At 38.9% G+C, this 14,302-nt stretch overlaps 1 protein-coding gene across 1 annotated transcript; it reads left to right on the top strand.

The window, feature by feature from the left end:
- Positions 1-3,517: 3,517 nt before the first annotated feature.
- LOC117316349 (cysteine-rich motor neuron 1 protein-like) lies at positions 3,518-12,400 on the top strand. The gene is made up of 7 exons (XM_033870890.1): positions 3,518-3,788; positions 5,312-5,440; positions 6,049-6,210; positions 7,331-7,456; positions 7,926-8,069; positions 8,950-9,111; positions 12,187-12,400. The coding sequence occupies exons 1-7, from the start codon at positions 3,518-3,520 to the stop codon at positions 12,321-12,323; spliced, it is 1,131 nt and encodes a 376-aa protein (XP_033726781.1). The 3' UTR covers positions 12,324-12,400.
- Positions 12,401-14,302: the final 1,902 nt, after the last annotated feature.

The following is a 14,302-nucleotide window of genomic DNA, read 5'->3' on the forward strand; positions in this document are numbered from 1 at the left end:
GTTAATACATACAGACAACACATATAGACATACACATAACATCAGACGTTTTTTTTTATAAATAGTCTCAAAGTGCTACTGCTATATCTAAAAAGATAACGCTAAAAGAAATATATATCCAAACAATTGTTTTCTGCAATTATCTGATTTAACAATTTTATAATGTTTTAAGTTCCAAAACATATTTCTTTAACTCACAATCAGGTGAATACACTTTAATTTTTTTATTTATTTGTATTTATTTTGTATCTGTGCATGTCGTTTACTGTTTGAGTCGGTTGTAATGGCTCATTAGAGCTACTGATGACTTGTTATGTACCGACTATAAATAAAGTTTGAATTTAATTGAAGACAAGGTTAAGATTGGTTATCTGATTTCCGTAAATCATCATATCATTAGAAACAAAGTGCCATTATTATCTGATATATTGATCACATCTGTATACAATTGTATATATTTCACTTTTCTGTTGCTATATTAAAATTGTTCATGGTGACTGCGATATGATTTGGATATGTATTTTTTTCTATCTTTAAATTCACAACATAGCAGACAAAAACGCTTCTATTCATTTAGTTATTATTTTGTTAAATGTAAGGACTGATAGGGTGTGGTTGTACCACATATCAACAAAGGAAATACGAAATACACCTGGGATCGCCTGAAGTACAAGAGTGAATATTTACATTCTCAATCCCGGTTACTTCAGATACATCTGTTTTTGACGTCATTACTCTCGATCAAGCTGATTCAAATAGCTTAGAATAAACTGTACTAACCACTGACAAATGGAATAACGTAGTTATTTGTCTGAATAGCCCTTTGTTAATAACATGTTAATGAAACATACTCTTTTGCACTCGGTAACAATTAAAGGACAAACCCAACCTGTACGACAACCATTGGACATATCAACACACCTCAGTATCTACAGAAAAAAGTGTTGTTTACGTCATCAACAACGTTAATGTACCTCGTAACTTATAAATTTAGATAGCTTTTTGTTTTTCTAAGTTATTTTGTGCTTTTACTTTTTCTGAGTTGTGTGTTTTTTCTGAATTGTATTTTTTTCTGAGTTGTCTTGATGTTTTCTAAGATATAATGTGTTGTTATTCTGAATTGTATTGTGTTGTTGATTTTTCTGGGTAGTATTATGTGGGATTTTAAGTTTGAGTGAGAATCACAAAATAGAATACCGACATACAAACGAAGCCATGAATCAGATTTTATAAGACGACGGCAACAATCGAAAGAAAAATAATCACAAGGCTATTTTTTGTATAGATGTATCAGGGGGACAAGACCATGCGTTTCGGAAGGGTAAGTACCTCTTATATGGTTTATCTACGACACCCACTGGGTTAGGTAAGATTTTCAAATGAGAACTAACTATATATTTGTACAATTGTATGTAGGGCGGTATGACGGAACAAGTAGGCGCATTAACGAGTATCTAACAAAGAGCTTGATAATTATGGGAACCGTCGGTGGAGACTACATCGATGATTTTTTTATATGTAAATACTTGGATCAAAATATTACCTAAATTGACAGTCTTAGATTAAAACTTACAACTAAGACAAGGCTGATAAGGAAGGAACATTGACCTCAGATTTTCATCTACGTACCAATATTAACCTAATAAACCGCGCCCACACACCACCGCCAGAGATAACGGTAAAACTGGCGATCATCACTTAAGCATTGAACGTTTTTTGTATGGTATTAATAATCTTTTTGAACCCCAGAGCTTTGTAAGCTAGCAAATCATAATGCGCGATATCGGAATAATGATTTGTTTGTCTGCAAGGCTCTGGCGTTCAATTAAGAAATAATTGTTATTTCTTATATTTACATTTCAAAACTATTTTTCAACGTAATCTTTGAAAAAAATCATAAGAAACAGTATTCTACGTTCGTTATACGTAGTGACAAAACAGCTGAATGATCGATGTAACAGCGTAACAGATAGTTCCAATTTGGCGGGAAAGGTAATCAAGTACACAAGTACACAAAATATAGTTCCACACAAATTCATTATTTTAATCATCATGAAAGAAAAATATTGAAATGTTGTCTTCAATTTTACAATTATTAACAAGTTTTAAAGTTGATAAAACATTATTTCATGTGTAATCAAACGCGATTTTATATTCACACTTCTGCATTGGCACCGTCAACAATGTACTGTATGTATTCATACGCGGCAGGTTAATTGTTCACCGAGGAATGAACGCTAATTTTGTTAGTACCTTCATATAGAGAACACACAGTGGAAATGTAAATATAAATATCATAAATACCATACCAAAACAGTTCAACGTTTTTACACTTACATTCCTCTTACTTTAAAAAAATGTTTTTCTCTAAAAGATCATATCTTAAATTCATAATTCCCGCCTTACCGACAGTTATCTGGGTTTTTTTGGCCAATAGATGGAACAGATGCAACATGGTCGCGTGCTGACTGGCAAACAAAATAGTACATGGAAAATATAATAAACACTTCAATTTTGAGCATGATGCATGGTATCCAAACGTACATCAACGACACAGCTCTCAAACAGTCTATATAATTGCAATGAACCCCAAATGTAAATATTGTCAGATACATTGCCGTGCAACAAAAATGGGGGGGGGGGGGGGGGGGGGGGGAATAAAGGAAAATAGTCATAAGCATATATTTACCATTGTATGGCACTGCCACTATATAACCCTACCAATTCAGTTGCGTGTTCACCAGCCTATGAACTGCCAACAGGAAGTGATCTCTGCTACTGGTAAGCGCGGGAAATTTGAATTTGAAAATTTCAAAACAAAAATCGCATGACAAATAAAAAATCGCAGATGGTAAATATAAGAATTGAACGGCTTTCAGTTGGCATTCATAGTCAATATGAATGCCAACTGAAAGCCGTTCAATGCTTAAATATACACGTTTAAATGGTGATCTACTGAAAATATGTTTGAAAGGTGCTCACCCTCTCAGTAAGTAGGAATTCACTTGAGGACATGTTTGTCTAATTATTTCACATTATGCTATTATCTCAGGATTAAAACTCTTATTTCAATGTTGTGAACAGTAGTACATTTCCGTCGTGACTATCCGGTATCCATTCAAAGGGCGTGTCACGTCGGATTAATAGTTATAATAACATGCTATCAATATGTTTTTCTCTCTCATCACATCAGACAAATCTATATATAGGATGATAGACACGATTGTGATACAATGACCTTATGCAATGACGTCATTAAGTGGAGTCATGTATCTAATTTATTATTAACAGAACGCAGAAAAAAGGGATTCTATATACAGAATAACTACAAGGTATAGACACACAGTTTTGTTGATAATGTTCTCGATTTAATCATATTTTTCTCCATTATATAAAAGATAGAAAATGATATTTATTAAAAAATCAAGTAGGTGAATGTACAGAGCACTTGATTTGGTAAATACGGTAATTTCACACCTTGATATAAGTGTAAAGATAGGCAATAGACAATGTAATAATGTTACGTATACTGTTCGGAGTGTTTCTGTTGTTTACGGTGTACACAGGATCCCATGGGGACGGAGTGTCGAGAGAGGACACAGGATCCCATGGGGACGGAGTGTCCGGAGGGGACACAGGATCCCGTGGGGGCGGAGGGGACACACAGGATTGCCCCTTCCCTTGTATTCATGATGGAGTGAAGTACTGCCACCATTTACCTTGTCCCCATCCACCCTGTTCCAACCCAGTTACTACGCACGGAGATTGTTGTCCACACTGTCCCACAGGTAAAAATTAACATGACGTCTAGTCCCGAAATCCAGGTAATACGGTAACATGGCGTCTAGTCCCGAAGTCAAGGTTAGGCGGTAACATGGCGTCTAGTCCCAAAGTGAAGGTAATACGGTAGCATGGCGCCTAGTCCCGAAGTCAAGGTTAAACGGTAACATGGCGTCTAGTCCCGAAGTCAAGGTAAGACGGTAACATGGCACCTTGTCCCGAAGTCAAGGTTAGGCGGTAACATGGCGTCTAGTCCCGAAGTCAAGGTAAGACGGTAACATGGCACCTTGTCCCGAAGTCAAGGTAAGACGGTATCATGGCGTCTAGTCCCGAAGTCAAGGTTAGACGGTTACATGGCGTCTAGTCCCGAAGTCAAGGTAATACGGTAACATGGCGTCTAGTCCCGAAGTCAAGGTTAGACGGTAAGATGGCGCCTAGTCCCGAAGTCAAGGTTAGGCGGTAACATGGCGTCTAGTCCCTAAGTCAAGGTTAGACGGTAACATGTCGTCTAGTCCCTAAGTCAAGGTTAGACGGTAACATGGCGTCTAGTCCCGAAGTCAAGGTTAGGCGGTAACATGGCGTCTTGTCCCGAAGTCAAGGTTAGACGGTAATATGGCGCCTAGTCCCGAAGTCAAGGTTAGACGGTAACATGGCGTCTAGTCCCGAAGTCAAGGTTAGGCGGTAACATGGCGTCTAGTCCCGAAGTCAAGGTAATACGATAACATGGCGTCTAGTCCCGAAGTCAAGGTAATACGATAACATGGCGTCTAGTCCGGAAGTCAAGGTAATACGATAACATGGTGTCTAGTCCCGAAGTCAAGGTTAGACGGTAACATGGCGTCTAGTCCCGAAGTCAAGGTAATGCGGTAACATGGCGCCTAGTCCCGAAGTCAAGGTTAGGCGGTAACATGGCGTCTAGTCCCGAAGTCAAGGTAATACGGTAACATGGCGCCTAGTCCCGAAGTCAAGGTTAAACGGTAACATGGCGTCTAGTCCCGAAGTCAAGGTAATACGGTAACATGGCGCCTAGTCCCGAAGTCAAGGTAATACGGTAACATGGCGCCTAGTCCCGAAGTCAAGGTAATACGGTAACATGGCGTCTAGTCCCGAAGTCAAGGTTAGGCGGTAACATGGCGTCTAGTCCCGAAGTCAAGGTTAGGCGGTAACATGGCGTCTAGTCCCGAAGTCAAGGTAATACGGTAACATGGCGTCTAGTCCCGAAGTCAAGGTAATACGGTAACATAGCGCCTAGTCCCAAAGTCAAGGTTAGACGGTAACATGGCGCCTAGTCCCGAAGTCAAGGTAAAACGGTAACATGGCGTCTAGTCCCGAAGTCAAGTTTAGGCGGTAACATGTCATAGGTCAGACGGTTATTACCAATGTTCTGCCAGAGAAAAGTTAGATTTAAATGTTAATATGAATTAACATATCCAATTTGTGGTGCTCAAAGTCTGAAGTATGTTTGGCGTTTTTATTGGACTTGGAGAATTATGATTGCTACATCTCTGTTTCAATGTTTTATTTGACACAGATAACACGACCGACCACTGTCCGAGCCCATGCACACAAGGAGGACACAAGTACTGCCACCCTATCCCGTGCCCGTTCCCTCCCTGTGATCATCCTGTCACCACCCCTGGGGAATGCTGCCCTCACTGTGGTAAGTTAGACAGCCTTGTGAACCAAAGAGGACGGAAAGTGGATGTACAGTATTAAACGCTGCAACCACGTTTTTATTAGGATTTATACTTGTCTAATTTTCTCCAGGAAAAAATTAACATTTTTGACGACTGAAGTGAAAAAAAGTAATAACGTAAACCCATACCTCGAATAACTACGAATTAAAGGAACGTTTCTAAAGTAAAGCATACAATACAAGTGTAATTGTTTACTCCATCATAACAGATAATCTATCGGGGGAATAGCTCGTTAGTAACACTTTCTGTCCACTTATAACGCAACTACGAAGGAACCTGTTAAATCACCTCAATGGTACCGGTATAACACCGCTATATTACCGGTATATGACCGATATGGTACCGGTATATAACCGCTATGGTACCGTTATACAACCTCTATTGGAACGGTATAGTACCGCTATGGTACCGGCGTACAACTGTTATGGTACCAGTATATAACCGCTATGGTACCGCTAAATAACCGCTATAGTACCGATTAATAACCGCGTTGATATCGGTATATAACTGCTACAAACGGTAAAACTCTGAAAGTAGCGTAATTACCGGTTGTTTTGTTGTTTTGTTGCAGACAGTGCTGTAGTAGGCAAACGCGAGGAGGACCATGACTGTCCCCATCCCTGTACACAAGGCGGGCACAAGTTCTGTGAACCTATACCATGTCCCCTCCCACCATGTGATAATCCCGTCACCACCCCCGGGGAGTGTTGTCCACATTGTCCTAATCGTACAGGTAGGTTACCACACTGAGTGGACTTGCGGACAGCCAGATGATACACATTGCTATCGATTTATATAGGTATGTCAGTAGTACCATTTGTGTATGTATCTTTATGTTGTATATACATTGATGTAGGTGTGTGATGTGTGACGTAAAACAATGTACAAGGATGATGCCTGACAATATATATTACATATATATGTATATAAAATATTTCTAAGAGGGTTCATTATCCGGGTCTCCTTACATGGCGGCTCGTGGAGTCTATCAATGAATTCTTTTACATCCGGTTCTTGGTTTTATCTTTTTGATCGTTCAGCTTTTTTTCGATTCCATTTTTTTTATTTTGTTGTTTCATTTCTCGTCTCGGAGCAGTATTTGTAGTTTAATGTGGTGATTCCAGAATAGCCGATAATGAATGTTATTCAAGTCCAATTTCAATCCTTCAACCTTTTAAAATTTTCTAATTTCCAGTTAAAATGATGTTATTAATTATTTATTACAAGTTTAACGATGTACAATATACACGACATTTCAGGCAGAAACCACACTATCTACTAATTAATGTCGATCCGGTTAGCATTCACTAAACCTATAATTATAAACTGCCATAGTAGTAGTTGTTCTGAGTGGCAGAGACACCGTGTAATGTGGTGTGTATGTCGCTCTCGATCCGTCACGTATGTCTGGAGTCACACGAGATACCCATCTCTTCGATACCCGACTGTCTATTCTTACTTATTTTTAGAAAATTGAACACATTTTAGATTGTATATTTGTTGAGTTAAGCTGCTTTTATAACTTAATCATTGGCACTGCTCTATATAAGGCTTATATATAGAAAAAGAAATCGGAATCTAAATATTGATGTTAAAAGTGCTATCAAATAGTCACATCTCTGAAAGGTGAAGCGTGGCTCGAATATATATTTATAATATTCGGGCTGTCACTCACTTTGAGCCATTGCTCTATCGATAAAAAATGATTATTCCGTCACTCGCCTGTAACCTGTTTGGTCGTTGAATGTCGTTCTGATCTGACTTACCGCGGTAAATATATTCACTAGTTTGCATAATTTTCGATTGTGTTTGTATTTTGTTAAAGATTCCTACAATCTGTTGCTTCGTTACAGAGTGTCCTCACTCGTGTAAGGTCGACGATAAGGTCTACTGCTACTCACCCGGATGTCCCCCACCGGAACCATGTCCGAAGTGGGTGCGCACACCTGGCGATTGCTGTTATCATTGCGAAGGGGAGGGTAAGTTGTGTTAATGCAAAACTTTTACCTTTGTGGCACCTCACTCGATGACAGGGTCGGCAATGGGCGAATTATTAGATTTTGTTCAAATGGTGACATAACAAACACGACTAAAGATTCACTGTTGTGAGTTAGGCTGATATCGATATGAGATTAGGATATTGTAAGATTTCAACAGACTTTATTTACGAAAACAGGTATACAACAACTAAACAAGTCTACATTAACACAGAAAGGGTCACACAGATCCCTGTTGTAGCCGTCCCCACTCACAAAGACCCGGAGAGGCCACCAAACGCTCCAATTCGTCGAAGTTTATGACAGGGGGAATTATCACACGTCTTGCTGGTTCATAGCTTGGGTCGAAGAGAGCGAATCGCATCTCCCGCCACAGGAAAGTCCACACAAGGGGAAGTAACTCTTCCGAGATTCCCAACATTGTTAACTGTGTGGTTTGTGTTATTTATAGGTAGAAATGACGTGGTGAAGACGAGCTGTCCTCACCCATGCGAGGTAAATGGTCATCACTTCTGCTTCCCTCCTCCCTGTCCACTACCGCCTTGTTCTAATCCAGTCACCCTCCCGGGCCAGTGCTGCCAAACCTGCCCCGAAGGTAACGTCTTCTTTCCTACAATTGTTGTTTATAATAAAGGAACCGTTCATAGTGTCGAATCTATAAAGAATTAAATAGGGAATGAATGGCTTGTTAATAATAATAAAACCGTTCAGAGTGACGAGTCTATAAAGAATTAAAATGGGAACGGCGGACTGGAAAATAGTAATAATCAATATGAAAAGACCTGGGAATAATAGGTTCAGCCTTTTTAGTTCACATCTTTTGTACGGTGTATGCATGCTGTGAATCAAGGTAATCTAGAAGCTTTTGTCTGAAATAGACCGAAAATCGGGTACAGCAGGCGGATACAGTTGTTTGACAATTGTATTGACTTCCAAAGAAACTAGTATTGACGATTTCCTGATACATGTATAGTTTCTTACGTAATTTCCATATGTTATGAAAAAATGATGTCTGATATTCTATTCGGCCATTGCCTGTTACATGGCTAACTTTGATTGGGTTGTACGTAACAGCCAATCAGATTTCATCTTAGATACAGTATTTCAATCGGCAGTCACGGATAGAATAATTGCCGTCAGCTGAAAGGCCGTAAGGCCGTAATAGCGGACGTAAAACTCTTTAAATAAAGATAGAATAATTTGAACATGTTGCTAATTTAAGACATCATTTGGCCTCAATAGGGCAGGCGTCAACATGAAATGGAACAACCTTGACCTTGGTCATCATTAACGCTTTATTACACGAGCATCAATGATGGCTCAATTAGGATAGTTTGCCTTTTCGCTTGTCTGCGTACTAAAGACGCCAATTAAGCGAACAATCTTTCGCTGTTATTCTATTCTTCATTAGATGAATGGGACTAAACCAATTATATAATGGCTTATTTGTTAATGGAAGAGTTTTGTATTTCCAGGCGACGTAACGAAACATCACCGACCTATTGCAAGGTCAAGTGACTGGCCTGACCCCTGGAGGTGTTACCCACCCCCTCCTTGTCCTCCACCCCCTCCCCCACCCTACTGTAACACCACAATCATAGCGCCATACGATCTGTGCTGCGAAGTCTGTGACACAGGTAATGCTTTATTGATGTCTAATGTTGCAGTTTTGGGACACAGGGACACTCGGACACAGGCATACAGGTACAATGGGACACAGGGACACTTACAGACAGGGACACTGACACACAGGGACATTGACACACACGGACACAGGGACACTAACATATAGGGACACTGATACACAGAGACACTGATACACAGGGACACTGACATACAGGGACACTGACACACAGGGCCCACTGACAAATAGGGACACTGACACACAGGGACACTGACACACAGGGACACTGACACACAGGGACACTGGCACACAGGGACACTGGCATACAGGGACACTGACACACCGGGACACTCACAAACAGGGACACTGACACACAGGGACACTGACAAACAGAGACACTGACACACAGGGACACTGACACACAGGGACACTGACACACATGGACACTGACACACAGGGACACTGACACACAGGGACACTGACACACATGGACACTGACACATAGGGACACTGACACACAGGGACACTGACACACAGGGACACTGGGACACTGACACACATGGACACTGACACACAGGGACACTGACACATAGGGACACTGACACACATGGACACTGACACACAGGGACACTGACACACATGAATACTGACATACAGGGACACTGACACACAGGGACACTGACATACAGGGACACTGACACACAGAGACACTGACACATAGAGACACTGACACACAGAGACACTGAGACACAGGGACACTGACACACAGGGACACTGACACACAGGAATACTGACAAACAGAGACACTGACACACAGGGACACTGACACATAGGGACACTGAAACACAGGGACACTGACACACAGGGACACAGGGACACTGACACACATGGACACTGACACACAGGGACACTGACACATAGGGACACTGACATACAGGGACACTGACATACAGGGACACTGACAAACAGGGACACTGACACACAGGGACACTGACACACAGGAATACTGACATACAGGGACACTGACACACAGGGACACTGACACACAGGGACACTGACACACAGGAATACTGACATACAGGGACACTGACATACAGGGACACTGACACACAGGAATACTGACATACAGGGACACTGACACACAGGGACACTGACACACAGGGACACTGACACACAGGGACACTGACACACAGGGACACTGTTTCATAGGGACACTGACACACAGGGACACTGACACACATGAAAACAGGGACACTGACACACAGGGACACTCATACACAGGGAAACTGTTTCACAGGGAAACAGGGACACTTGGACACAGGAACACGATACTTTTGTATTTTAACCTATCCTGATGTGTATGAAGTATATTAGGATACTTAAGACGATAATTGCAAAAGTTAGTATTTCATTTGGCCTTTTTATGCAATTTGCACAAAAACGTTTACTTTTGTTCGTATGGAAATCGTTAATTTGTATAAGCCGAACGGTATAAATTTTTTGTAAGCCTTACAAGTGATGAAAATACGGAACTAATAAGTAAACAGTGTACATCCTTGTGTATTTAACCTAAACATGGCATACGTTCTACCCTCCTGTGACTTTCTGGATTCCCCAATATTAATCAGTCTTATGTCACATTGGCAGAGAATATTCACTCCAATTTCGCTTGTCCCAACTGCAGGTACGATATTTTGATGCCGACAATAGTTTTAATGGTAATGAGAAAGAGGTACAAAAAGGAACAAAACAGCCAGAAATCTTGTGCGAGATGTCCCTTTAAGGTAGAAACATTAACATTCGGTTGTCACCCATTTTTATTGCATAAAATCAACATCTGTTATTTTTCCTACTTAAATAGTTTAAACACATTAATGAAGGCCAAAATGCAAGGCACCATTAGAAATTCAGATTTTAACTTTTTCGGTATCTAACCTTTATTTGGTAACTGTTCCAACATTTAATGATTAGACCAGAATTTCCTGACTTTTATTCCGATTTCGCCTATTTTGAAAATTGTGTATTCTATTTAGTCAACGTTTTGCCCTCTTTTTAAGCATTGATGTCAATTTTTTTTAGTTTCATCGTGGTATGAAAAAACTTTTGTTTGCAAACTGTATGAATCCGCGTGGCGGATTCTTAGAGAAGTTTGCAAACAAAATCTGTTTCATACCCCTATGAAGCTAAAAAACAATTGACATCAACGCTTATAATTAATTCTTGAAAATAATTTTCTAATTTAAAACATGTTTCATGTACAATTTTACTGGTTTTATATGGGATTCTTTTTCTCAAATCAATACGTAACGTCAATTGTCGTATTGTGACGTCACATTTTTCGCGCCATTCTCGGAATTTTTTTTCATTTAAGGATTGAATCTTGATTTGGTCGATTTCATGGGGTCATGAATTGAGTTGCTCTTGAGACAAATTTAATGAAATGCGAAGCAGTTCATGTTGAATTTCCAATTCAATTGTTTGTTGTTTTTTTTTCTAATAAAAAAAGTCGGTCTAGATATGAATGTCTCGAAGCTTGTGCAAGTCCAAATGCGGAAAAGCCCGAGGAGTTCCGGATTGTGCATGTCTAGTCGGTCGAGTAAAATAGTCCGCAATTTTAGGATTAAAAACAACATTATTTTGTCAAAATAGAAGTATCTAGCATATCTGGTTTTCATAAAATACAAGAATACATTATAAATCTGATAATTTTAATAATTATTCCATGTTTATAACAACAATGTAGAAAAAGTGAAATCGTTCCGCGGAAGGATTTAAACCATGTAATCATACGCACTGATCAGTGTTAATCTGGTCAAATTCATGAGCAAATGAAACAGATTAAGTTTGGTAGTTTCATTGAGTCCAACTTGAATACAAATTGAAATATAGTGGTATGAAAAAAATATCTCAACCAATCAGAAAGCCGCATTCTGCGTACAAATAATGGAAAATTAATTATACGTTTATGATAGTGTTTCATGGAAAGATTGGTTCTAACGGTGGACTGTTGCGGCATTAGTAAATCATACATGTTTAAACTGTTTGTAAATCAATCTGTCTGGTTAATGTATATTTCAATCCTCTACAGCCTGTCCCCACCGGTGTCAATGGCTGGGATCCACCTGGTGTAACCCTCCGGAATGTACCCCTCTCCTTTGTCCTAACCCTAAGTTGACGGACGGTGACTGTTGTCCCCACTGTGAAGCTGATCTCGACCGTCAATAACAATATCGTTAGTGATTATGTTTGTTGCCTGTATTTCATCTTATTAAAAGTTAGTAAAAATGTTATATACGATAATATATCACTGTTTTGTCTTTTTTGGGGGGTTTTACTCTCACTAAACGTCTCATTAAAAGTGTTTTGAGTTCTGTTCTGTTTTCTATCAACATGTTTTATAACATGATATTGCAAATGTTATCATTCATATGTTTCATATTGTGGAAACAAATTTTGTCATCTATCCTGCCGCCGCCAGAGTCCAAAAGAAATGATGATTTCGCCTTCAAAGCCATATTAGTCTAGACAAGTTTTTATTCAAATTCACTTAATCACAATGCGATTACATCTGTCAGTAGAAATGGAAAACAACATATAAGCTTTTATTTATTCCTAGGTATATAAGTATACTTTTGCCCTATTTATATTTATCATACTATCGGCACAGATTGGCAATTCATAAAGCATATTATGACATTATATTGTGCATTAAAATTGACCAAATTAACTTCAGCTGAAAAATTCATCCAGCAATTTCAGTTCCAGACTCCTTTATATGTACCTGTTTAGGCTTTCTCGCATTAAAATATCAAATTTATATGTTGTATTTTGCCCTTGGGTGTTGGAGTAAGGGATAGTTTGGGATGGTTGTGTATTGTTGAACGTCCTATCAACAGCTCTGGTCATTAAAGGATGTTGATTAAGGGGGTCTGGTTAAGTTTTTTTTATTAACGTCCTATCAACAGCTGTGGTCATTAAAGGACAGTGATTAAGGGATGGTCGGAATTATTTTTTTATTAACGTCCTATCAACAGCTCCGGTCATTACAGGACAGTGATTAAGGGGTGGTCTGGTTAAGTGTTTTATTAACGTCCTATGAAGAGCTCTTGGTCCAGTTGTTCAAACGGTGATTATCTTAATAACATCTCATTTCTCCCTTACTTCAAAACCTGAGTGTGTGTATTCCTGAAAATTAAGCAGGTTAATGTAGAAACAGACTGGTGAGTGTTATAGTTTCATAAAATTTTGTCAAGTTAGTTTGATAAGAAATTATATTATCAGGAATTTTCAATTGTTGTTTAACTGTGATTTGCCTAACCATCTTTTGAACAGCTGGTCCCTAGTCATTCAAACAGGCGATGGTCTGTTAGTGTTAGCAGCTTCATGCTACCATTCTTGATACCATCAACTTACAGAATAAATTTTAAACGTATGCGAAAAGACTAAAATACTAAAGTAATGTATTTTACCGAATATTCCATGTTATGTTTATACCGAGTATAGACGGGTGATTTCCTATACATATATAAAAGGCATGACTCAGTATAGTGTAAACATATTTTGGCTCAAATTTTAGGCGTTGTCAAATTTAACATATTAGCACAGAGATGAATTGGCGCATCGACAGGTTTTGCTGCAGGATAGTTTATGGAAATAGTAATTAGCGTAATGCTTCCAGTTCGAAAATCGCTATAATATGTATTTCTTACTGATTTTGCATTTCAAAGTGATATTTATCTGTTTGCCTATTGCAAAATCTCAGATACAACATAAAACCCCGGATACAAATTGTCAAGAACTTCAGAAAAGATGTGAAAATTGGGTCTAAGTAGAGGATGACTGGCAGGAAATGAGGTGTATTGATCCTATAATAAAACCAGTACGGTTGAATTGGAAAATAGAGACTTATAATTGAATACGAAATATCCAATTACATGTACTTCATAATTAATAGTAAACAGCCTAATAACTCTCTACCTTATACATTTCATAGAACATGATCATTCAGAATATATTTGAGATAGTTATGACATACCTAGCTGTAAGAGGGCATCTTATGTATTATATAATGTTTAAGTCCCCCAAAATATCTTATCAAATCTGCTCCGTTCAGTTTCATGGAGTCGGCCAACAGTTTCACCTATGTTTTTTTTAAATGAAATATGATAAGAAAAAGAAGTGTAGAAATGTAATATCCCTCTGTA

The sequence above is a fragment of the Pecten maximus genome, chromosome 18 (genome assembly GCF_902652985.1).
Source record: "Pecten maximus chromosome 18, xPecMax1.1, whole genome shotgun sequence".
NCBI lineage: Eukaryota > Metazoa > Mollusca > Bivalvia > Pectinida > Pectinidae > Pecten > Pecten maximus.

Bases quoted from the DNA above. Each gene is read 5' to 3' on its own strand.
- LOC117316349 (XM_033870890.1), top strand. From the start codon at position 3,518: ATGTTACGTATACTGTTCGGAGTGTTTCTGTTGTTTACGGTGTACACA. The intron at 5,441-6,048 runs GTAAGTTAGACA...GTTTTGTTGCAG, and splicing joins GGAATGCTGCCCTCACTGTG to ACAGTGCTGTAGTAGGCAAA. The intron at 7,457-7,925 runs GTAAGTTGTGTT...TGTTATTTATAG, and splicing joins TTATCATTGCGAAGGGGAGG to GTAGAAATGACGTGGTGAAG.